This window comes from Myotis nattereri (genome assembly GCF_964212035.1).
Source record: "Myotis nattereri genome assembly, chromosome: 3".
Lineage (NCBI taxonomy): Eukaryota > Metazoa > Chordata > Mammalia > Chiroptera > Vespertilionidae > Myotis > Myotis nattereri.
In genome coordinates this window covers 174,944,400-174,969,763 of record NC_138077.1, presented here as the reverse complement: position 1 = coordinate 174,969,763, position 25,364 = coordinate 174,944,400, and the positions used below count along the sequence as shown (strand labels likewise).

At 43.9% G+C, this 25,364-nt stretch overlaps 1 protein-coding gene across 8 annotated transcripts in view; it reads left to right on the top strand.

Annotated features, from left to right (window-relative positions):
• Positions 1 to 25,364, top strand: part of FGGY (FGGY carbohydrate kinase domain containing) — a 412,099-nt gene that overhangs the window by 9,477 nt on the left and 377,258 nt on the right. For 3 of the 8 annotated variants that reach the window (XM_081087567.1, XM_081087565.1, XM_081087569.1), the window contains exon 2: positions 18,583 to 18,797. The exons of 2 other annotated variants lie outside the window; for them this stretch is intronic. In XM_081087567.1, coding sequence (XP_080943693.1) covers positions 18,597 to 18,797 — 201 coding nt within the window. In that variant the 5' untranslated portion in view covers positions 18,583 to 18,596. Of the gene's footprint in view, positions 1 to 11,500; positions 11,567 to 18,582; positions 18,798 to 25,364 lie in introns of those variants that run through there. 3 more of the 8 variants (XM_081087568.1, XM_081087566.1, XM_081087571.1) reach the window with 2 other exon arrangements.

The window sequence follows — 25,364 nt, the reverse complement described above, 5'->3', positions numbered from 1 at the left end:
TTGACTGCTCCTGTATATTATAACCTTGCTGATTTTCTGTCTACTTACTCTTTCAGTTATTGAAAGAGGGGAATTGAAATCTCATGATCATTGTAGATATATGCATTTCTCCTTGAAGTTCTACCAGCTTTTGTTTTATGTATTCTGATGTACTGTTATTAGGTACATTAATATTTGCGATTGTTTGGTTATCTTGGTGAATCATCCCATTTATTATTTCAATTTCTGATAATATATTTGCTCTGAAACCTACTTAGTCATTTTTCCTGGTAATAGTTATGCTCTAAAATGTACTTAGTGTGATAATGATATAACTGCTCTAGTTTCCTTTTGATTGCTGTTTTATGCTATATCTTTTTCTTCCTTTTACATTTTAACCTATTTGTGTTCTTATATTTAAAGTGGGTTTCTTGTAGGCAGCATATAGCTAGATTGGATAACAAAGCAACACCTGACACTTCCTGCCTTTTCATTAGGGTGTTTAGACCATATTGAATGTAACTATTCATATGGTTTGGTTTGAGTATACCATTTTGCTTTTCTTCTTTTTCTTTCTGTATTTGTCCCTTCTGTTCTTTGGTCTCTTTTCCTTTTTCTGCCTTCTTTTGGAGTAATTACTTTTTTATTAATTTTTTTCTTCCTTATTGGTTAATTAAGTATAACTTTTTTTTTTTTTAAGTATAACTTTTTAAAGACGCTCACTTGAGGATATGTTTTTATTGATTTTCAAGAAAAAGGAAGGGGGAAAGAAGGAGAGAGAGAGGAAGAAACATCAATGTGAGAGGGAAACATTGATCTGTTGCCTCTCATACACACCCTGAACAGCCGAAAACTAGGTATGTGCCCTGACTGGGCATCGAACCTGCCACCTTTTGGTGTACAGGACAATACTCCAACCAACAGAGATACCCGGTCAGGGCAATTATAATTTTGGGGGGTATAATTTTAGTGGTTGCTTCGTGGTTTATATTATACATCTTTAATTTATCAGCCTACTTTCAAGTGGAATAATACTGATTCCTATAAGGTTTCATATAAGGACCATACAACATAGATTTATAGTTCTTCCCTTCTAGCCTTTGTACTGCTTCGTACTACTGTTGCTGTATGTTGCCCATTTTACTTTTATATATGTTTAAACATCGTAATACATGGTTAGTTTAGTTTTAACCAGTCAGTTATCTTTTTTAAAAAAATATTTTTATTGATTTTAGAGAAGAAGGGAGAGGGAGAGAGAGATAGAAACATCAATGATGAGAGAGAATCATTGATCGGCTGCCTCCTGCACGCCCCCTACTGGGGATCGAGCCTGCAACCCAGGCGTATGCCCTTGATTGAAATCAAACCCGAGACCCTTCAGTCCACAGGCTGACGCTCCATCCACTGAGCCAAGAGGGCTAGGGCAAGTCTGTTATCTTTTTAAGACATTCAGATAATTTTAAAAAATTCTTTCATGTACCCACAATGTTACCCTTGTCTCTTCATTACATTTTTTAGATTTCCATGCAATATCATTTCTCTTGCTGCTTCTTATAGTGCAGTTCTGCTTCTGATGGACTTTTTAACCTTTTGTCTGGGAAAATATTTAGTTTAGCTTCAGTTTTGAAATATTTTTTTTCCACGTGGTAAAGAATTCTAGATACAAGGTATTTTTCTTTCAATATCTCAAAGATCTTAGCTCTACTGTCTCTGAGCTTGCATTTTATTTTACTTTTTTTTCCTTTTGTGAATAACGTCCCTCCCCTTGCCTCTCCCCCAGCTGCTTTTAAGGTTTGCTCCTGATCATTGCTTTTGAACAATTTGGTTATGATGTTTGTTGGTTTGGTTTAGTTTTATATATATTTCTTGTGCTTGAGATTTATTGATCGTCTTGAATCTGTAGGTTTATAGTAAATCTGGGAAATTTGTGCCCATTATGTCTTCAAATACTTCTCATGACACTCTTGTTCTCTTCTTCAGAGCTTCCCATTTCACATGTATTAGGCTACTTGAAGTGTTTCCACAGATCACCAATACTCTGTTTATTTATTTATTTATTTATTTTAAAAATGTTTTTATTGTTGTAGGGGTTTTTTGTTTTTGTTTTTTGGTGTGTTTTTTTTTTTTTAATAGAGAGGAAGGGAGAGAGAGAGAGAAAGAGAAACATCAATGTAAGAGCACATCAATCGCTGCTTCCTACACATCCCCCAACCAGGATCCAGCCTGCAACCTGGGCATGTGCCCTGAGTGGGAATCGAACTAACAACCTTTAGGTGCATGTAATGTCACCCAACCAGTTGAGCCCTACCATCCAGGGTGCTCTGATTATTTACTTTTTCAGTCTTTTACTTTCTTCATTACATTTTGGATAGCTTGTATTACTATGTCTTGAATGTCACTGATATTTTCTTCTGTATTGTCTAATCCCATAAAGTCAATTTTTCATCTCAGCTATTCCAGTTTTCATTTCTAGAATTTCAACTTGAGTTTTTTAATATATATTCTATGTCTGAACTTTTAAGCTCAATATTTCCTCTAGGTTTTTGAACATATGAAATCCAGTTATGATTTTTAATAGCTATGCCTTTTAATTCTAACAAATGTGTCAATTCTAGGCCAGTGTCCATTGATTTTCCTCATTTTCTTGCTTCTTTGCAATTTCTAATTGAAGATCAGACATTGTGTTTTTTGCCTTGTTAGGTATTTTGTATTTCTATAAATGCACTTGAGCTTTGTTCTGGGGCATGTATAAGTTATTTGGAACAATTTGGTCCTTTTGACTCTTGCTTTAAGCTTTGTTAGGTGGGACCAGAGCTATATCTTCTTCACTACTGAGTGAAACCCTCTGCATACTCTACCCAGTGCCCTGGGAATTGAGGTTTTTCAGTCTGGTTCTTTCTCATAGGCACTATTCATGGGCGTGTGAAGTCTGTTCACTGTTCACTCTAATCCTGTCGGGTGTTTCTGGCTCAGATAGATCCCTCACATGCATACAGTGATTGGTACTCTTGGTAATACTCGAGGAGTACCCTTTGCAGATGGCCAGACTTCTCCCTTTGTACACATCTCTCTCCCTCCCCCTCTCTCTCTCTCTCTCTCTCTCTCCCTCCCTCAAGTACTCTAGCCTCCTTGTTGTCCACAGATTCCTAACTCTGTCTCCTCAACTCAGGGATACTGCGGGGCTTAGCTTGGGCCCCAGGCATTAAACTTGAACAATTTTCAGAATACCTCCTCTTTTTCCTCCTCCCGAATCTCTCCAGAATCCCTCTGTTTTGTTGCCTGATTTCCAGTGTCCTGAGAACCTCTGTTTCCTATTTGGGTTTGTTTTTTAAGTTGTTCTGGGTGGGAGGGTCAGTATGGTTACTGTTACTTGTTCTTGGCTGGAAGTAGAAGTCTTCTACTTAAAGAAAATGGAAAGAAAGGACTACCTGAGGATGGGAGGAAGGGATTTTGAGGCCACCAGGCACCAGTAATAATGGGGACCTCTTTTGCCACTTGAAGACTAGAAAGAGCACAGTGGAGGAGGTATATCAGAAGGACACATAAAATACCCCCATCTTAGGATATTTTTCAATCGAGGAACCACTTAGAAAGATGAGGGCAGCCCGAATCCCTGTGGCTAATCACGGCAGGTTTGTTATATCCCTCTAGTGGGGCAAGGGGAGGAACGGTTAGCAACTGAAAAGGAGAAGTGATGTGAAGAAGGCTGCCTTGAGAGGATCTGTTACCTTAGTTCAAGAGGTACAGCTAGTTCCAGGCCATTCCAGAGGAAGGGGTCCCAGCCTCACTCTCCTTCCTGCTTTGAGGCTTCTGCTAATGCTCGCCATTGGCCAAACCCAACTAGTAGACAGAGGATTAGAGAGCCTTGGAGATCCAGACTGTGGTCCACAGGACACAGAGCATCCGAGAAGGATTGAGAGTGGATATGTATTTTGTGGGGGAGGGAGAATAACCTGTGCAAGGAGTCAGTGAGAACCTCTCGATTTCTGGCTACAGGATCAGCGTGGCTGGTGGTGCCCATCACTCAGATGGGAGAGAAGGAATAGTAGGTGTTTGGGGAGGTTTGACATGTGAGGGAGACATGATGAGATTTCCTTCCCACACTCGTCATGTTTTCCCCTGGAGGTCTTGTACCCCTCCTCCCCCCCCCCCATCATCTTAAATTGTTTAGGAAGTTTTTATCAACTTGAATGACAAATGAAGCAGAGTTCACACAGGAGGTACATTTACAGTGATTTATGTGTGGGGCAGCTTTAGGGACAGTGGGGGAATCAAGTAGAAACCATTCAGGCTAAGTGTATTACCATTCCCTTGGCCATCTGGATTTGGGGCTGAGCTACACTGAAATCTGTTGCAGGGTTGAGAGCCAGGTAGCTTGAATTCTGCTAAACTGGCCGTGGGGTGGAGATACTACGAAAGGACTCAGGCCCTGGCTGGTGTGGTTCAGTTGATTGGAAAGGTTGCCAGTTTAAGTCCCAGGCAGGACACATGCTTAGATTACAGGCTCAATTCCAAGTAGGGGGCATGCAGGAAAAAGCCAATCCATGTTTCTCTCTCCTTTCCCCCTCCTTTCTCTCTAAAATCAAGGAAAATATTTATTTATTGATTGATTTTTAAAAGAAAGGAGCCCAGCTAGTGTGACTCAGTGGTTGAGCATCAACCCATGAACTAGGAGGTTATGGTTTGACTCCCCGTCAGGGCACATGCCTGGGTTGTGGGCTCCATCCCCATTAGGGGGCATGCAGGAGGCAGCTGATCAATGATTCTCTCTCTCTCCTCCCTTTCCCTTTCTGAAATCAATAAAAACATATTAACAAAAAAAGAAAAAAAAGAAAGAAAGAACTCGGTAACTGATTGGATATGGAGAATGAAAGTTGAGAAGACAAATTCTGTAAAATCAACAATAATGTAGACAGATTAAGTTAAATGTAATTTACCAAACTCTTGGATTATAGAATTATGTGGCCAAATGAGGCTGTTGTTGATATGTTTCATGGTTATCCTGTGACACAGTGGAAAGAGCATAGGATTGGAGTTCCAATCTGCTTTCCGCTGGCTCTGTGAGGTTGGGCTTGTGACCTGATTGCACACCTTGGTTATCCCATCTGTAGTGGTGGCCACTGCATGGTTGTTCAGAGGATTAGCAAGGCCATCTACCAAGTCACTAGTACTATGCCTGGCACAGAGTAAATGCTCATGAGAAATTTATTCATCCAAGATGAGGGTTGGCTCCAAATATAAGTATGTTTGAGAAACATTTGGGTTCATGTGAAAATGCATATTGAGTAAACACAGGTAACACTAATTTCTAATGATCTACTAAGGGAAGAGTAGGGTATAGGAGCAGGGTGACCACAAAGTCCCCCTTCAGAGACAGTTGGTGAAGACACCCTAGCTCCCTTTCCCTTTTCTCCTGAACAGATTATTCTGATGTTAGTGTAGGGATTGCATATTGGGCTGTGTGGGCCACTGGTTGGTCCCAGCACATGTTGCATCCCAAGGGCCTTCAGGAAGGTAAAGAAGACTTACTGTGTGCTTGCCCTGTGCTGTTCGTCCAACGTACCTCATCTCCACACAATGTCATGTGGAAACATGGGTGTCTGAAGATCATTCTTGTTAAATGTATCAAGTCCCCTTATCCCTCTCCCTATCTTGTTGTTGTTTCAGGCAAAGCCATAGCATGGAGGAACAACAGTTACAGGAACTGAAAATATACAGCATAGAGGAGAGAAGACCCAGCAGGAGGTTGCTAACCTAGAAGTGGTTAGATGGTTTAGATTGTCCCATGGGATAAAAATGAGGACTATAGGCTGGAGCCATACAAAGCAGAGTTTAACTCATTACAAGGAAGAGTTTTCTTTTAACAGTAATAGCTGCTCATTGCAAAAATTCCAATAGCACCGAGTAGGGGAGTTAAAAATTGCCCTCTCACTTCCACTACATTACTTTTAAAAAAATATATATATTTTTATTGATTTCAGAGAGGAAGGGAGAGAGAGAGATAGAAATATCATTGATGAGAGAGAATCATTATCAGCTGCCTCCTGCATACCCCACACAGGGGATCGATCGAGCCCACAACCCGGCCATGTACCCAGACCAGGAATTGAACCATGACCTCCTGGTTCATAGGTCGATGCTCAACCACTGAGCCATTCTGGCCGGGCTGCATACTTTTCTTTGTGAGCAGGTATTTGTATATTCCTCCGAAAATGTGGGTCTCTATACTAGTACAATTCAGGGATTCCCAAGCTTTGGTATTTATCAGGATCCCCTGGAGGTTTCTTTACAGGGCTCTGAGCACAGAGAACTCCCAGAGTTTCTGAATCAATAGATCTGAGTGGAGCCTGAGGATTTGCATGTCTGACATGTTCCTTGTTCCCTTGTGATGCTGAGGCTGTTCTGCCTAGAGTCCACCCTTTGAGAACCACTGATACTCTATCCTCTTTAAAAAACAAACAAACAAACAAACAAACAAAAACACATATGTAATACCCTTTGTAATACTTTAAGCAATAAAAAATAAAATTAAAAAAAATAAACTCTATAAAGGAAATTTAAAATGCATTGATGGCTGACTATATGTCAGGTATAAAAAATAATAATAATACAACTGCAAACTTGCTTTTACCTAACATAATCAGTATTTTTCTTTAGCTCCTTCTTGTTTTTAACAGCTGCTTATGTCCCCTATTAATAAACATTTAAATTGTTTCTAGGGTTTTTGTGAGTATGCTCTTTCTTTTTTTTTTTAATGTTATAATGGACTTTTAGTATATATATTTTTAGGTGAGATGACTAATAAATTCTTAGAAGTGAAACTGTTGGGTAAAAGGGTAGATTTTGAAAATGGGCAGATATTGACAAAAATTACTATCCCACTAAAAGTGTATGACACTATTTCCTCACACTCTTGCCAGAGTGGGTATTATAAAAAAATTTAATTTTTGCCAATTTGTTGTAAAATTGTATCTCAATATTGTTTTGATTTGTATTTCCTACCTTATTTGTGAGGGGAAAGGTTCGTATGTATTCATCGTATTTATTTTTTCTGTGAACTGCAAGTTTTTGTTCTTTGCCTCGTAGGAAGAGGGAACAAACAGTATGAAAGGTGCCAAACCTCCAAACCTCTGACTGGTTGCTAATACTTTTGAAGGGTTGCAGTATCAGGGGTTGCAATCAGGGAGGGAGACAAAGGGGTAAGGGGAACAGGGGGGCAGGGACGGAGGGAATGAGGGAGGGAAGGTTAGAGAGGCAGGCAGGGCCAGAGCTTTGAGGTCTTTGTGGGCCAAACAAATAAAGATTTTGGGCAGAAGCATCATTGGTGGTGGCTAAGCCTAGACTGTAGCTCTTGGTAATTTTGACAGTGTGTCTCTGTGTATGGCATGGCAGACTGTCCAGTTCTCCAAGTCTAATGTTTAATCTTCAAATAACCTTAGGTCTTAAAGCCACTGGGCCATGCTTCGTAAACAGGTCAACACGAGAAGAGGCCAAAGACCTCAGCCATCGTCTGGTGGGGCGTCGTCTCTGGGAAGGGGTTTCTGTGTGGGGAATGGATTCTGTTGCTCTTCCTAATACTGCCCTGAGCCCTTCCTGACAGCAGTCATCAAGGTCGGTGGTTTTTCAGTTCTTTTAATTTGAGTGGCTTTCTGGGAACAGCTGTGGATGCTGGCCAATATGCTAATGATAACAGCATTGCTTTGAAGGTCTGGTTAGGTCTGTAGAAAATCATTTCATAGTTAACTGGATCAGCAAATCAACAGCAGCCCCTTGGAGAAGAAAGTGACAGAGGGAGAGACAACACATATGCAGAGTGGGGCAAAAGTAGGCTTATAGTCGTCGTTTGGAAAATAATATAATCTTTCAGAAATAGTAATACAAAAATAAACTGTTTCAGCCCTAACCGATTTGGCTCAGTGGATAGAACGTCAGCCTGCGGACTGAAAGGTCCTGGGTTCGATTCCGGTCAAGGGCATGTACCTTGGTTGCAGGCACATCCCCAGTGGGAGGTGTGCAAGAGGCAGCTGATCAATGTTTCTAACTCTCTATCCCTCTCCCTTCCTCTGTGTAACAAATCAATAAAATATATTAAAAAAAGAAAATGAAAACTATGAAAGGTTTTTTTCTTAAAAACAAAAACAAAAAACTGTTTCAGGTTCTCACACCTGTAAACCTGTTTTGCCCCATCCCATATATTTAAGTATTTCAGAATTCAAAGAGAGGTGAGGGACTCATATTTCAAAAAGAAGAGTCCATGTAATAATACATCACTGCTTATAATTTTCCCTGCTGTGGGCTTAGCTGTGTAATTGGCATATTGGGGTTAAAATATACTGACTTTGCACTTAGAAGCAGGCCACCAGCCCTCGCCCTCTTTGTGTCTGCTCTGCCATCTTCCTGCTCCCAGAGTCCTGGCAGGGGAGTGACCATCGGGTTCAAATCTGGCTTTTAGTGGACTCAGGGTTTGTCAGAGATAGACGGCCTCGCACAGGGGGTCCTGGGCTCGCTCTCCATCTCCCTTCTCCCCTCCACACATGTGCCTGTGGAAATGGGGTCGTCGGTCAAGGAGGGAGAGTGTCCCAGGGGAGGGGCATGGTGCTTTACACAGAAGAGAGGTTTGCTGATATTGCTTCTGGAACTCTCCATGGACAGAGAGTCCTTCAAGGCTTTTTATTTTTATTTTTATTTTATTCTTTTTTTTAAATATATTTTATTGATTTTTTACAGAGAGGAAGGGAGAGAGATAGAGAGTCAGAAACATCGATGAGAGAGAAACATCGATCAGCTGCCTCCTGCACATCCCCCACTGGGGATTGCCCGCAACCCAGGTACATGCCCTTGACCGGAATCGAACCTGGGACCTTTCAGTCCGCAGGCCGATGCTCTATCCACTGAGCCAAACCGGTTTCGGCAAGGCTTTTTATTTTTAAAAGGTATTTGATTATTTAATATAGGGGTGGGGAACTTTTTTTTTTTTTTTTTTTTCCTGCCAAAGGGCCATTTGGATATTTATATCATTTGTGGGCCATACAAAATTATCAACTTAAAAATTAGCCTGCTATATTTGGTCAAACATTTAATTAACTCACCCCTAATGCCATGGCAGGGCCAGACCAAATGATATAAGGCCCACGGGCCAGGTGCTCCCCACCCCTGATTTAGTACAACCTGGTAATTTCCCTTCTACTCTGTCACATTACACCGTGCTTACCTGGGAGGACAGTGAAGCAGGGGACAGAACATTCTCAGTTGGTAACCAGTGCTTCCTACTGTAGCGTTTATAGTGCCCTAGGGGTGTTTATTAATGAGCGTGTGGAGAAGGCACTTCCAGTCACTGAGTGACTGAGCAGGCTTCCCAGGATAAGCAGACATGGAAGGGTATTCTGAGTGTGTCCACCATAAAGGCAGCTTGTTAGTGTGGAAATCCAGGTCCCTGCGGGGTAGTAGCAGGAGTCCTGCAGGGACTCAGGCCTCCTTCCTCTGGGCTTTGTGGCCATCACTGGGTGTTGACCCTCTCAGGATTTGTGTCCTCACCTGTAATGGGAGCAACGGCACATACCTTGTACCTGTGGGTCCCCTTTGCTTTTCTGTGCAAAGAGGCTACCTCAGCGTGGCAGCATAGAGAGCTTGGAAGGCAGTATAACAATTGAGGAGGTTTGTGTTTTTTTACCATAGGGGTTGAAAAGGGGAGAGTTAGCAGGCTTTTCTAGAAGAGGATTTAGGAGATTCAAAGTTTTCTTTGCCCTCAGGTGCTGTCTGCTGTTGGAGTTTGGGTCGATATTTGAGGAGTCAGATCTTCCACCCACAGTTTCTTTAGGGCTTGCACCATGCATTTGGCCTTGGCATGGTTAGGTTTTGTATTTTCTTGGTGTCAACTGTTGTGCCATCACCGGTGTGGCTCTTCCTTGGAGGGTGGCCATTTTTGGTCACTATCCAGGAACGGTCTTTTGTTTTGTTTTGTTTTGTAATAATAGGGCCCAGGCCTTGGCCATGTTACACCTTTTTAAATACTGAGTCTCTGATCGTTCTGCTGCCTCCTGCATTCGCTCTACCAGGGCGTGAGCGCACAACCTGGACATGTGCCCTGACTGGAAATTGAACCAATGACCTCATGGTTCCTGGGCTGATGTTCAACCACTGAGCTACACCGGCCGGGCAGGACTGGCTGTCCTTTGATCCTTGTGGCTGTCATATTGTGAGGCAGGCCAGTGGGTTGGGTGAGTTCTGGTTTCTCTGCCTTTTGAAATCCAACTTTGAATTAGAAAGTACAGCCAGTCTTTCTCCTGTCTGATTTCACACTATTCCCCTTCTTCAGTTGCCTTGTTTATCTTTAAGAATGGGCTCAGCTGGCCACCGTGGCTCAGTGGTTGAGCACTGACCTATGAACCAGGAGGTCACGGTTCGATTCCCAGTCAGGGCACATGCCTGGGTTACATGCTCGATCCCCAGCGTGGGGTGTGCAGGAGGCAGCCATTCAATGATTCTCTCACATCATTGACATTTCAATCTCTCTCTCCCTCTCCCTTCCTCTCTGAAATCAATATATATATATATTAATAATATATATATTAAAAATGAAAAATACTGAGTTTTTGATTGAGTGATTGGAAAGGTGATGAAAACGTAAATTGGTGTATCTGTGTCTGCATTCTGTGGACAAAGGTGGAGTTGAAATAGGATGCTTGACTCCAGAAGTATGGCTAGGATTATGGTTGGGATTAGGATTAATGTGAAGCCATTGCTGCAGTTTCACTAGGTGCATTATGTTTAGCCTGAAATACATAAACTCGAGGCATCACCATTTGAATTTCAAAAATAAAATTCTTACATTAAATTGTCAATTCATAAAAATCAATAATTATTTTTTTCAGCTTCCTCTCCCTAGTGTCCAGGCATAGAAAAGATACTTAATATTTGCTGGAATTTGAGCTGTTAGATATGTTGCAAACATGTATGAATAGATAATACATATTAAAAGATTTCAGGTGTCTAGAAGTGATTTGGTGTTAGACGGGAAGATTGGCACATAATAATAGTACTAATAATTGCTACCATTTATTGAGCATGTACCATACATACATCAGGCACTGTGCTACATATCTTAGTTACATAATCTCAGTTAATCTTTCAGAGAACACTAGGAGATGGTAGCCTTTCACTTTAAGAGAAAAAGCACCTGTCAGCGATCTGCACTTCTTCTTCCGTGTGTATTGTTGATAAAGCCAATGAGAGAGCCAGTTATTATTGCCATATGAGCACTTTCCCACCACTGTGAACTTTCTCATTATCTTAGAGCATATGAGGTTTGTTTAAAGTGATATTGAGTTCTTTATGTTAAGAAGACTGAAGGGAACAAGCCCATTATTGCTTATCTTTTTCTTCCCAAATTTACCAGCCCCCATTGTAATATAACTAACTAACTAAATCATGCAGGACTCCTGTACAGGAGCTCCCAGCAAAGTCTAAAGATCAAAGTTGAAAGAGGATAGATATTGAGCTCCCTCCCAGGTCCCTGGGACACTGTGTCTGTGGACACAGCCACCACATTTATCCTGGAGGAGTGGCTCTTTAAGAAATAGGACTGAAGGTAAGCTCATCACCTCCAGAGGTTTGTTGTCTTTGGAAACAGTATTATTACTATTAGGGGGAAAGAAGGAGAAAAAAAAATAAGGGAACAGCCCCTCAATGATTGGTTTTCAACGCAGTATTTGCAGCGTGGACCCCCCCTTCTTAGAATTGCTGAAATAGTTTTGCAAAGAATAGCCTCCATGTCCAGGTTTCTCTCCCTTTTTCATGCTGCATTTGAGCAGCTTGCACATTGGCTGAAGAATCAGCCATGAGGTCTGTGGTTTCCTGTGCACATTTCCAATAATATTTATACAGGCTCTTACTTAATGAACCGTATAAATATTTATCGTAAGAACCATCTTTTGATGATGAATAGGGGCTAGAAATCAGTCCAGTTTATGCTGGGGACTTGGACAGGAGGCTTTGCTGCCCTTTGAAGCATCGTGTGGGCTGAGAAGTTAGGGATGGCTCAGGACTTGTGGGCAGCGCAGCTTGAGTTTCTCTCCAGTATTTTTCTTTCTCTCGGTCTCCACCATCCATGTCCTTATTGCTCTCTGCCTGACCACTCTCTCCATATCACCATCAGCTTTTCTTTTTAGAAAATTCATCTTTGCCTTAAAAGAATGAGATGGAACCATTCATAAATTGTGCTTTGGAGCCTCACTGACTCAACCTCCAATCCCAGCTCCTCTGCTTCTGTGCTCAGTGACCTTCAGCAGCTTTATTGCAGAGAACCTCAGTCTCCTTTACTGGAGAGTGGGCTCATGGTGCTTATCTCACATGGTTGTTAGAAAGATGGCATGCAATCACATGGGTGATTTGCAGAGCAGAGCTTACTACATGCTAGTTGTTGCTGCATTTGTTGGAGACGTGATCAAAGGACTTGGTTTTTTTTTAACTTTAGGTTGATGTTGTGTGGAAAGAACCCTAAGACTTACCCTAAGAGACTAGGGTTCGAATATGGGTGCTGCTGTTTACTGCTTGTGTGACTTGGGGCACATTTCCCCATTCCACTGAGGTGTCAAATGGGCACAGATTCACCAACGTGATTGGGTTTTAGTCAGAAGAGTTTCACACGTGTGAAAGTGCCAGACACACAGCAGGGCCCTAATCCTTTAAAAACATTCAGAAAAGGGAATAATGTTTTCCATCTTGCAGTGACTTTATCTTTTGAGCCCCAGAGGCACTGGGATACAGTTTGGAGTTCACGACACCCAGCAGATGGGTCTTATGACCCAGGAACAAAGGGCACAGAGTGAGCGGGAAGGCAAGGAAAACCCTTTGGCAGAGTTTGTGTAACTCCCAGGGCTGAGTTTCAGGGAAGTTGCCCAAAGGCTTGAACCTCTCTGCCTCCCTGCTTTCAGGGTCCAGGTCTGGAAACAATCAACAGAGATCACTTAAAACTATAAAATGGAAAACGTGGTGAACCCAAAATATTTAATTAGGATCTATTTCTTAGAAAAACATGGACTGGGAGGTGTGAGCGAGCCATGCTGGGAAGGTAGGAGCCCTTGTTCCTGTGGGTTTGACTCTTCCTGACTGATCCTTGGTAATGCGGTCTAGAAATGACGGTTTGCCAGAGAGAGGCAGCGTGGCGTGGGGAGGGGTCCGTCTCTGAAGGTGGACAGCCGAGTTCTGAGTTGGCCTATCTGAGACAAAGTAGGCAGGGATCCCAGCAGAGCCCTTGGCCATTTGATAAATGAAGGGGTATCAGGCGAGGTAGCATCCTGAGAAAACGGTAGGGACTGTGGAGCCAGAGGGAATTGATCGCTGTCAATTCTATTACTTACTAGTTACATGACATACTGGAGTAAGTTACTTTCCCTGTCCACGACTCACTTTCCTTATCTGATTATGTTCAGGGGTTAGTGTCAGAGTAAAGGGGGAATGCATAAAAAAAACCCCACAAAACTGGGTGTCAGACTTGGGATCTCTGTATATATTCATATATATGTCACTGAAAGTGTATTGAGGACGGTGTGTTCAACTCCCCTGTGAAAATTGCAATAAGGTGTTCCACAGGCAATTTCTGAAAATTTCATGATTTTTCTTTGAAGGGCAGGTATTAGGAGAGAGTTCACATTCAGTTTAGTATGTGAGTGAGTTCAGTAAGTCCTCAGTGCAAACAAGATGAATTTTGGAGGATTTCCATGGCAGATATTAATAGGTGCCAATCATAGAAATAGCTCAAAAACGTTACCATGGAATATATATTTTATGATTTACACAGATCCTGAGGAAAATCGCCCCAGTAAAGTAGTTGTCTTAATATTGTTGTACTTTTTTTTAAAAAAAAATTTATTTTATGGAATTGTTTGATTTTTTTGTAGAATATTTTCAAAATAAATTACAATTTTAGAATAGTTAAAAAAAAAAAGTGGTGATGTAAACAAACTGCTTAGCACAGCATCAGACCACAGTTAACATGGCACCTTTGATTATTTCTTTAAGTACAGGTGTTAAAGGTATCCACTGAGTCACACAGTGACTTGTTGGGTTCCTGCTGTGCCAGGCACTGGGCTAAGGGGGCAGCCCTGATCCCAGCAGCAGTGGAGTGAACTGGTTAATGAACCAGGCGAGATGAGGGCTCCCTTGAAGGGTGGGCTCTTTCTCTTTCCTGTTTAGCAAAGAGATGGAATCCGCCTCCTTGGATTTTACTGGAAATAAACCAGGCTGTCTGGATGGTGGGTGGTAAGATGGTGTACTCCCTGCAGAGGAAGAGAGAGTCAAAGGGAGGAGGAGCCCAAGCGTGAGGACGTGGGCCACCCCCCTGGGCGGGATCTCGCTTGTGTTTGGGGTTGGCAAGAGTGAAGACACCTCTGGATGGTGGCTAACCAGGTCTGTGTCAGCAAGAATGTTTGTATCGATGCTTCATTTTCTGTTGATTCCTTGTTTCTCCCTGAAGTGCTTAGAGCAGTCTTTGGAATGTTCTAGCCAACGGCAGAGAGGTGTTGATATGCTAAGATCAGTGTTAGGGAGCAGCACCCCAGGGCCCTTCACAGTGGAGGTTGTGGGAAGCTAAGAGAAGGAAGCCCAAGTGAAATAAGATGTGTGTGTGTGAGGGCAGTGGGGAGGTGGGCCAGCTAGCTTGGTCAGCCTTCGTTCTTTTCTGCTGGGGTCCAACCCCAGCAGGTCCAGGGGTCCCCAAAGGTGTGGACGGAGTCAGCGAAGAAGGAATGACACGGAGAGGGCGTTCAGATGATCATCATAGCGAGATTCTCTAGCCAAGTTCTGGTCAGGATCTCCAGTGAAGTTCTGGTTAGGATCTCCAGCCAGGTTCTGTGTCCATGTTCTCTTGCTAGGTTCCCCAGCCAGGTTCAGTCACCAGGTTCTAGTCAGGTTCTCTTGCCAATTTCTGTAGTCAGGTTCAGTCCAGGATCTTTTGCCATGTTCTCTCACTAGGTTCTGTCTCTAGGTTCTGTCCAGGATCTTTTGCCATGTTCTCTCCAGCGAAGTTCTTCTGTCTCTAGGTTCTGTGTAGGTTCTGTGTGTAGGTTCTGTGTGTAGGTTCTGTCTCTCTTGGTTCTGTCTTCTAAGTTCTGTCTCTTTCTGTCTTGTTACATCTGTATTTATACCAGTTGATTCCAATCCTGTCAATCTCTATTACAAAGGTTAGGGCGTTTCTTATCTCCATTCCAGGGAGTAAAGATTATGTAGCTTAAGCATGATTGTTCGTAGTTAAAGTGATTAATTACCCGCCTGGCACTTAGTTGAGGGGTTTTATTCCCTCTCTAACTTCAGGGGAAAATCCCTACCTGGGGAAACAACCTTTCTCAGAGAGGAGACCTTGGTTAAAACACATAATGCCAAGAAGGTGAGCAAACATTTTAAGAACAGTATGCCATATATGCCAGGTCCTTTGAAACAGCAAGGATGGACCGGCTCCCGGCACTTTTTGAAGATAAAGACACTGAGGAAGCTCTGAACTGGGGTACTGTCCTATTGTGTCCATCATTGTATCCTGAGTTCTGAGCAGGGTGCCTGACACAGTCCGGATTTCTTCAAATCTCAGATATCATTCATTGCAAGATGCATCTTTATTTCTTTTACCACTAAGAAAGAAAAAAAATGCTACCAATTAATTGTATGAAGCCATTGATCGTCAGATTCACTCTGATTTTGCAGAAGATAAATGTGAAAAAAGATGAGTGTCCAGGAATTAATAAAATGTAGCTATAAGCATCCAATAAATATTTGTAATTGGATGAATGAAGTACATGGGGATTAGAATCAAGACAAAACACTACTGCATTTCAATACAATTTAGGAATGCAAACTGTATTAAAACATGAATTTATTCATCCTTGTCTTCTATTGATTCACTAATTTAGTCATTCATTCAGAAAACATTTATTGGAAACGGATTATGTACCAGACACTGTGCTAGGAGCTGGCGATATGGAAATCAACAGTTCCCCTTTTCAGGTTCGGGCCACTAAGGGAGATGGACAAAGAAATAAAGTCACAATTCTGAGTTGGTAAGTCTCCACCAGTGCCCTGGTGGCTCCAAGGGACAGAGAAAAGCAAGGAGGTCTTCCCTGAAGAGGTGATGGTGGAGCGGGATCTTAAAGTGTGGGTCTGTGGTCACCAGACAGAAGGAGGAAAGAATTAGGGACGAGCAGGTCTGAAGTGGTGGGCAGTTGGGCAGCAGTGGGATGCACTTGGGAACCTATGAGGAGTTTTGGGATGTCTTGAGCTGGGTGTGAGAACGGGCAGGACAGGGTTGGACACAGCTGGACAGCAGGCAGAGAGAAGCTCCTGGAAGCCTGAGATGTGATGCGGTGGGCCTCGGGCTGTGTATCAGCCCTAAGCCAAAGGTTGCCAACCTTCTGGAGTCCTGAGGGAAGGAGGGGGGCGGGGCCATGGTGATCTCTGCTTCAAACTGAGCAGCTCTGCTTTGACCTGTTTCATTTAAATTTTCAAGATGTGGCTTGAAGAAACGATATCACTGTTGAATGAATGAAGGAATGCATGGTGTGAACACTGGTGCTCCTGGTCCTTTGGGACTCCTGGAGGGCTGTGAGGGAGAGAAGGTGAGGAAGCAGTGGGCTGGAGCTTGAGAGTTGTTCTCTGAGGCTCCGATGAAGGTAGCAAATGTTCTTACTGCACCTTCCCCATTTTCCTCTCCACCTGCCAGCCAGCCAGCCAACCAGACAGCCAGCCAGCCAGCGGGGGCAGGCACCGCTGGGAAATCACTGCAATGAAGTCAGAAGCAGTCGCTTTTAATGAAGCTGTTTTTGTCTGGAATAAATATCCAGGAAGCAGTAACCACACATCTGCTGGCTGGCTTCGTTTTAGTGTCCCCCAGCGTGACATTGCCAGGAAGCGTTACCTTTTTGAAGGGGAAGGGGCACAGACTGCTTCTGCCCTTGTTGAAAAGGGACTCTGGGTGCTAGGACCGCCCCGAGCTCACCTGGGGAGCTGTCACAGGTTAACCAGCATGGCTGTCCTGGGGCAGAGGGTGGGGTGGGCTTGTTCCAGTTCTTTGAAAGCCAAATATGGACCATGAAAGCCTCTCTGAGATTTCTGTCCTGTGGGCTGATCTGGCCAAAGGGATTTGGAGGGGCAATGAAAACGAAGGCATTCCGGAGTCCTCCGGTCAGATTGCTTTGTAACTCACAAGGGGCCTGTAAGGAACACAGATTCTCTGACAGATTCCTGATCCTGTCTTCCGCGAGGCTGCTTCCCAATTCCCAGTCTCTTCATTACGGGGCCGCAGGAGGTTTGCCTCTTCTCCAAACCTACTGCCAGCTGTTAGAAACACAGGAAAGAGCAGAGACACAGGAGCTCCCAGACCTGGGCTGCGGGTCCGGGCTGCCCCTGAGGGGTGCTGGCTACATTCCTTAACTTCTCAGAGACCTATTTCCCCATCAGGATAATGTGCGTGGTCATAATAATGTACATTTATTGTTCTTAAGCATGTGGTCTTAGCATTAAGAGAAAAGTTATGTACCTCTTGGAGCCTCACCTTGATCACCTGTAACATAGAGATTTAAATAGATTCATCTTGGCCCAGCCAGTGTGTCTCAGTGGTTGAGCGTTGACCAGGAGGTTCAATTACGGTTAGGGCACATGCCAGGATTGTGGGCTCGATCCTCAGTAGGGGACGTGCAGGAGGCAGCCAATCAGTGATTCTTTCCCATCATTAATGTTTCTATCTCTCTCTCTCTCCCTCTTCCTTCTTCTCTCTGAAATCAATAAAAAACAAGACACATTTAAAATATAATCACCTTGGAGAATCCTAGTGTGGAGTAGAGGGGAGGTTTGTGCTTTTCACAGTGCTTGGCACATAGTAGATGCTCAGATAATTATTTAAGTGACTGATTGACTGTGTAGATGAAGTTCCTATTCAGTATCATGGCCACTGTCCTTATTTTGACAAATTCAGTAAGAATCCTATATAATAAAGAGGTGATATGCAAATTGACCATCATGCCATAACACCATCCCAAGATGGTAGCACGCACAGTGGGGGCAGGGCTGGCGGCTGCTCTGTGCAGTCCTGAGGCAGGGCATCAGGATGGCACTACAGTACTTGGGGCCATCCTGCGGCTTTCCGGCCATGTGGGGCGGGACTCTGGGACTTGTGGCGGTCCCATGGCACGGTAGGGCGGGGTGGGGGGGAGAAGGGGGGTCCTGGGTCTCATGCGATTTCGCTCCACGGTTCACTAGTAAATGCATATCTGTTACCTCCATATTCTCAATTCTCGTATAATCCTTTACTTACCTTTATAGCATTTTTCGCTTGATATCATGACTTTGCTTAAATAATCATACAGTTCATAAATGTTTCATGTCTGACCCCCTCCCAAGCATGGGAATTCTGTGTCTGTGGTGATGCCTGTCTTGTTCACTCACCACCTAGCTCATGCCTGTTACCATACTGTTAGCACTCAACATTTTTGGGGGTGAATAAGTAGTAGAAGACCACCAGTTCATTAGCTGCACCCCTTTCATTTCCACTTTCCAGAGGTCTTGTGTCTAACTTTGCAGAACCGCTTGGTCTTCATGTGGTTTTGCCTTTGACCCCTGTAGGCCGAGGGAACGCAATGCCTGGTGGAGATCAGGAACCGGGGCGCTACTACGTGGGTGTGGATGTCGGGACAGGCAGCGTCCGTGCGGCTCTGGTGGACCAGAGGGGCACCCTTTTGGCTTTTGCGGATCAGGCGATTAACAAGTGGGAGCCTCAGTTCAACCATCATGAGCAGTCCTCCGAGGACATCTGGGCTGCATGCTGCATTGTCACAAAGGTAAGACCATAGTTGCAGTGCTCTCTCCTCGCATGTGCTTCCCTGCGCCTACCTGCTGAGTGTGTGCTGTGTGTCCACCTGGCGCCAGGGACAGTGTTGGTGTAACTTCAGACACAGGCCTGGCCTTGCAGGAGCTGATAGTCTAGCAGTGACAGAGACCAACAGGCAGCCAAAACAGGACATGATAGGTGGTGAGAGCAAAGTGACTGTGGCTGGTGCTGAGGAAAGGGTTACCTTTGAGGTGCTTAAAGTAGACAGGTCAGAGGATAGGAACATGCAGGCATAGCATGGTCAGGTGTGACATAAGGTGGAAGAGGTCACTGATAATCATCGCTAACATCTGTGCTTCATGTATCTAACATATAGCCTTCCTTGCCGTTAAGGAAATTGCCAATGTGGTATAAAACGTGTTAACAAGGATTATGTAGTTGAATCTTCACAAGGAGGCAGGACTGTAACCTACACACTCTGATTCCAGCACTGCACCCTTAGTCACTGGACTGACCTGCCTTCCAAGTGGACAAGTGAAGGCAACCTCATTTTGGTCAGAGGGAACAGCATGTGCAAAGGCACTGTGGCATGAGAATGCAGTGTGTTTTGAGAAAGTAAGGAAGTTGGGCAAGTGAGGAGCAACTCAGTTGTGCTAGGCCAGTGGTCGGCAAACTGAGGCTCGTGAGCTACATGCGGCTCTTTGGCCCCTTGAGTGTGGCTCTTCCACAAAATACCACGTGCGGGTGAGCACGTACAGTGCGATTGAAACTTCATGGCCCATGCACAGAAGTCGGTATTTTGTGGAAGAGCCACACTCAAGGTGCCAAAGAGCCACATGTGGCTCGCGAGCCGCAGTTTGCCGACCACTGTGCTAGGCAGATGTTCGCCTTGCAGGCCTTGATTGGAGTCAGCTTGCTGGCTTGGGGAAGGAAGTGATGCTGGCCAATACTTGTTCATTTTTAGTTTCACTTGACTATTCAATTTTATATCCTGGTGATCAAAAACCACAGAGATTCTTTTCTCCTTATTTTTCAGAGGGAAAAAATGAAGTCCTGGGTCCTCTCTTCTCCTCCTACTTTAGTTCCTTAAATATTCATGAAGGGCTTGGCAATTTACAGATGGACAATTCACCATTCTATCCATATTGATCAGTCTGTTTAAACTTTAATGAGCCCTGGGCTCCTGTTAGTGCCCCCGGAGAAGATGGCAGAGAGAGGAGGTGGGGGTGGGCGGCACTGGAGCAGTATTGGAATAAAAGAAGGCACATCTTCTCTTCTGCCTGTTTAATTTTCCTCCTCCTTCCCCCTCAGCCCCGTCTTGGTGAGAATCTCCTACTTATTGCCCTTGGGCCTCCTTTGTTCTTCTAACATAGAGCCTTCCTTGCCATTAAGGAAATTGTCAAGAAGAAAATATAATCCCCCGACGAAAAGCTACTTTAAAAAGGGTCTGCTCTAAGTACAGCGTGGTTTAATGGCAGATTTTAATCATCTCCCAGTGGCGGCCAACTCACCGTCTGTGTGGGCCCCGTAGCCACATGAGTGCTGTGGGCATTGGTCCTCAGTGAGGCTTTCTCGCTGCAGCAAACCTGCATGGAGCTGCTCCCCTCCTTAAGGAGGGAGGCATCTGTATATTAACAGCAACCACAGAGCACCGATTCTGGAGCCAGACTGCCTGTATCGTCGTCCCAGTTCCAATGTTTATTAGCTTGTCATCTTGAACAAGCTACATAAGGTTTCTTGCAGCAATTTCCTAATCTGTAAAATGGGAATGGTTGTTATACCTCTCTCTCAAGGTCTGCGGTGAGGATGCAATGAGCTGATGCATAGGCACTGCCATCGCAGTGCCTGGAAATGAGTGAGCACTTTGTTTCCTGTGGCGATGAGGATGAGGAGGACAGAAATGAGGGGAATGGATTTGCAAGACAAAATGTATTTAAAAGTCAAAGTCAGTTAGGGAGGCACCTCATAGGAACAGTCACTATCCCCCTCCTGGTTAGGGTTCTTTCTATGTAAGATGTTGAGAAGCACTGGGTGAGGGCAGAGTGCAACATAAAATCCATTTTGACTTGGTGGCTCTGTTTTCTCAAGGACGTTAGAAAGTTAAGAGCTTGAGAGCAGTTGCACTACGTCCTTCTCCCTAAGTCATTCACTTGGTTTTCCCCATAGTCAAGTTAATAAAACAACAACAATACTAACAATAGGATGGTGATGATGATAATGGCAGTTAACATTTCTTGGGCACTAACTAGGTTCCAGGTACTATGCTATCATTCTCATCCAGGTATCTTATAAGGGAAGCTTAGGTATCACTTCATTTTATCTGTACGACAGCCACTCTTTTTTAAAAAATATCCTCACTGAGGATATTTTTCCATTGATTTTTAGAGAGGGCGGAAGGGAGGGGGAGAGACAGAGAGAGAGAGAAATGTCAATGTGAGAGAGACACATCAATTGGTTGCCTCCTGCGAATGCCCCCACCTGAGGTGGGAGATCGGGCCTGAAACCCAGGTACATGCCCTTGACTGGAATCAAAGCCGAGATCCTTCAGTTGCTTTATCCACTGAGCAAAACCAGCTAGGGCTGTACGACAACCTCTTGATGTAGTTTTTATTATTCTCTGTTTTGGAGCAGGAAGAAATGAACTTTGATGAGGTTACGTAACCAGCCCAAGGTCACATGACTAATATGCACCCTACCCCTACCCTCTGCCCTTTGCCTTTCTTTCCAGTCTCCTCTCACCCTGCTAGGAAATGTATGAAGCCACCTGAAGTATTTTGAATTAGCCACTCACTGTGTGGAGAACCTTGAGCGTCCTGTGATTGTTGTACTAACTACATTGAATTACGAGTGCCTTCGCCTGGCTGTCTGCTCATGTGGAATATGTGTGCCCCCCGATCAGGGGTCATCTTCTATTTATCTGTATTTCTCCAGAGTTCCTCACTTATAAGATGCTCAGTTCATATTTGTTGAGTTTACCAATGAATGCAATGTCTCTGTTTTCATGACCTGGAATGTTCTTCTCTCACCTCCTTTACCTGCCCAACTCCTTGGTATCTTACAAGGTGAGTTTAAGTCTTGCTTCCTCCTGGGAGCCTTCCTAGATGACTCCTGGCCAGTTCTTCCCTCGCTTGTCAACCTCAGAGGAAAGAGAGGTTGAGAAGGCCTGCTGCCTTCAGAGCCCACTGCCTTCACGTGTCTCGTTACCTGGCCCTTATCAGATTGCATTGAAGTTGGTGACTTGTTTGGTCTCTTTTAAACCATGAGCTGAGCTCTTGGAGAAAATTGTCCTTGTATCCCTAGCACAGGGGTGGGGAACCTTTTTCTGCCAAGGGCCATGTGGATATTTATAACATCATTGGTGGGCCATACAAAATCATCATCTTAAAAATTGGCCTGCTATATTTGGTCAAACATTTCAGCAATTCACTCCTGATGCCTTGGCAGGGCCAGATCAAATGATTTCTCCCCCTGGCCCTAGCATCCAACACATGGCCCAGCACAGATTTTGTGCTCAATAAATGGTTGTTGAATTAGTGTTACTTAGAGTTAAAAACAGACAATTAAAAAAATGTTCTGGCGTCCCTCATCGTAACTCTGTGAGATGGATTGCCATTCTTCTTATTTGATACTTGAAGATAGTGAGGCTCTGAAACTAATAAGTATTAGAGACGGGACCAGACCCCTAGTGAGATGGCTCCAGATCCTCTTCTCTCTTCTCCACTGGGATTGAACAAACCAGCCAGGGCTATTTATAATTTTTTTTAATTAACAGTTGACATGTAATATTACATTAGTTTCAGGTGCAAAACATAGTTATTAGACATTTATGTACCTTACAAAGTGCTCACCCCAATAAGTCTAGTATCCATGTGATACCATACATAGTTATTCCAATATTATTGACTACTAGAGGTCCACTGCACGAAATTCATGCAAGGGGCTTGGCCCTTGCAGCCCCAGCTTTGTCCGGAAGGTCGTCTGGATGGTCGTTCTGCTGTTCAGTCTAATTAGCATATTAACTCCTTATTATGTAGGATATTACTTATGCTCTACTTATATCCCTATGACTATTTTTATAACTGATAGTTTGTACCTCTTAATTCCTTTCACCTTTTCACCCATCTCCCTAACCCATATTCATATCCATTTGATTGTCATACAAGTTGGATAGGGAAGGGGTTGTTGTTCCCATTTTACCTCTGAAAAGAAAAACTGATACTCAGAGACTTAACTGACTTCCCCTAAGTCACCCAGGGCAGGCAATAGGTGATGAGCCTGAAATCAGATAGGATAATTCTGTATAGCTCTCCACATCTCTCCATTTCCAACACAACATACCTTCACCTTTTGTCTAGATTCATGGGAGAACCTAACCCATTTCCTCATGTATGCCCTTTCCCTTCCAGTCCATTCTTGTTCTTGGAGGTGGCCGATTCTTCTTTTGTTTTTTTTAAGATGCTAACCTGATCATGTTACTCTTTTGCTTACGACTCTTCAATACCATTTGGATAGAACTGAAATGCCTTAACATGGCCTTCGGCCTCTCTTCTGTCTCCTCTCACGATGCCTCTCTCAGCTCTGAACCCCAGCAACTTTCTCCTGCCATGTCCTCAGCATGCGGTGCTCCCTCCAGCCTCAGGACTCTCACACACATGCTTTCTTCTCCCCGCCCACTGCTCATCCTTAGATCCACACTATCAAATGCAGTACTCACTAGCCACGTGTGGCTACTTGAGTTCATTACAATGAAATACAATTTATCTATCTATCTATCTATTTATTTATCTATCTATTTATTTATTTATTTAAAATGCAATTTAAAATTTGGTGTCTCGGTTGCACTAGCCATATTTCAAGCGCTCAGTAGCTATTTGGCTGGTGGCTACTGTGTTAAACACACAGAGCAGACCCTTTCCCATGGCAGAGAGTTCCGTGGGCTGTGCTGCGCTGCCTTTCAGTCTGGAAGTCAGGTCTTCAAGAAAGGAACCTTTCCTTGCCCAATATCACCTCCAGATTGAGTCCTGTTCTATTGTAAAATGTTTTCACAAGATCTTACACTTTTCCTTTCTAGAACTTTACATGGTTGATGAATCATTCACTCTGATTAATATCAAATAATAAAATCATTGCATAATCAAATAAAACAACAAAATAAATAATAAAGCCATTCATTTTTGGGGTTGATATCTATCTTTCCTACCAGATCTTATGTTTCAGGAGGGCAGACCTATCGTTTGCTCACCCAGGTCCTAACATACAGTAGACTCAGGGAGTGTAAGGAAATGAGTGATTAAAGAAATTGGGACCTTTCTACTCCCAATCAGTGGAGAAAGTTTGAGGAAGGATGTAGGGCTAAACGTGACTCTGGGGGACTCTTAAGAGAGGATGTTCAGAACTGCAGAATAGCGTGGGCAGAAGTGTGAGACGGTGATGTCAAGGAGCCAGCTCTGGAGCAGATGTGCTCCAGTAGGAGGAAGAAGGGAGACTGGAAGTGATGGTAGGGGCCCACCTGGCTAGCCGGTTCTGAGGCCCATAAGGGAGCTTTTCCAGAATCATCCAGAGTTTCAGAATGACCTGCAGCAGATTCGAGATGGCTTGCAGGGGACAGGCACTACATTCATGGTTGCCAGTTAGAGGCAGCATGATTCTTCTAATGAAGTTCCGGGGCTGAGAGTCCTTTGAACTGTCAGCTCTGGGAGGCCTGTGTCCTGCATGCTGGTGCGCACAGGTACGTAGTAATACCTGCTTTGCAATGAATGGCGGGATTAGAATGTTGGTGGAGGGATAAGTAAGAGGAGGAGGATTGAGAGACTTTGGAAGAAAGATCTAACAGGATTTGGTGACAGTGGAGAGGAAGGAGGTAGAGGCAGTTTCAGAGTTTCTGTTCTTGGAAGAATGTTGGTGTCACAGGCATAAAAGGCAGTGTTTGGCCTATATTTCCCTACCTTATCTTCAAGGGACAACACCACGCCTCAGCTAAGATGCTGTGTAGGTAATGGTCCACGATCGTCTTGATCCATTTTCCGAGTCCCTAGAGGAGATTTTGTCAGACCGAGAGCTCCCAGGGGCCTCACAGGTAACAGCCACACAAACTGCATTAGCCTCGTTGCCTTTCCCACCTCTGGGCCTTCCTTTGCACTGGCTGTTTCCTTCCTGGAACACTTTCTCCAGATTTCCAAACGGTCAACTCCTCAGGTCCTTCCAGTGTTTCCTCAAATATCACCTTCTCAGCAGCCACCTCTTCCTTCTCGAGCATTCCTGATCCCCGGCGTATCACTTTCTTGTATACTATACATACACTATATAGTTTACTTGGTTTATTAGCTGTTATCTATCCCTATTAAAATATAATCCCCAAAAGAACACGGAATTAAAAAAATATATAATTTGCTTTCCATTGTTTCCCAAGTACCCAGAGGAGTTCACAGCCTGACCCTAGAAGGGGCCTGATTATATTTGCCGATTGACGGAATGAGTAATTGAATTGTGTAGGCAACAGGGAGCGATGGGCCTGAGGGAACCAGGGATCAGGGATTGCATAGCCCCACACATGCCCCCAGAGCTGACAGAGGCATTC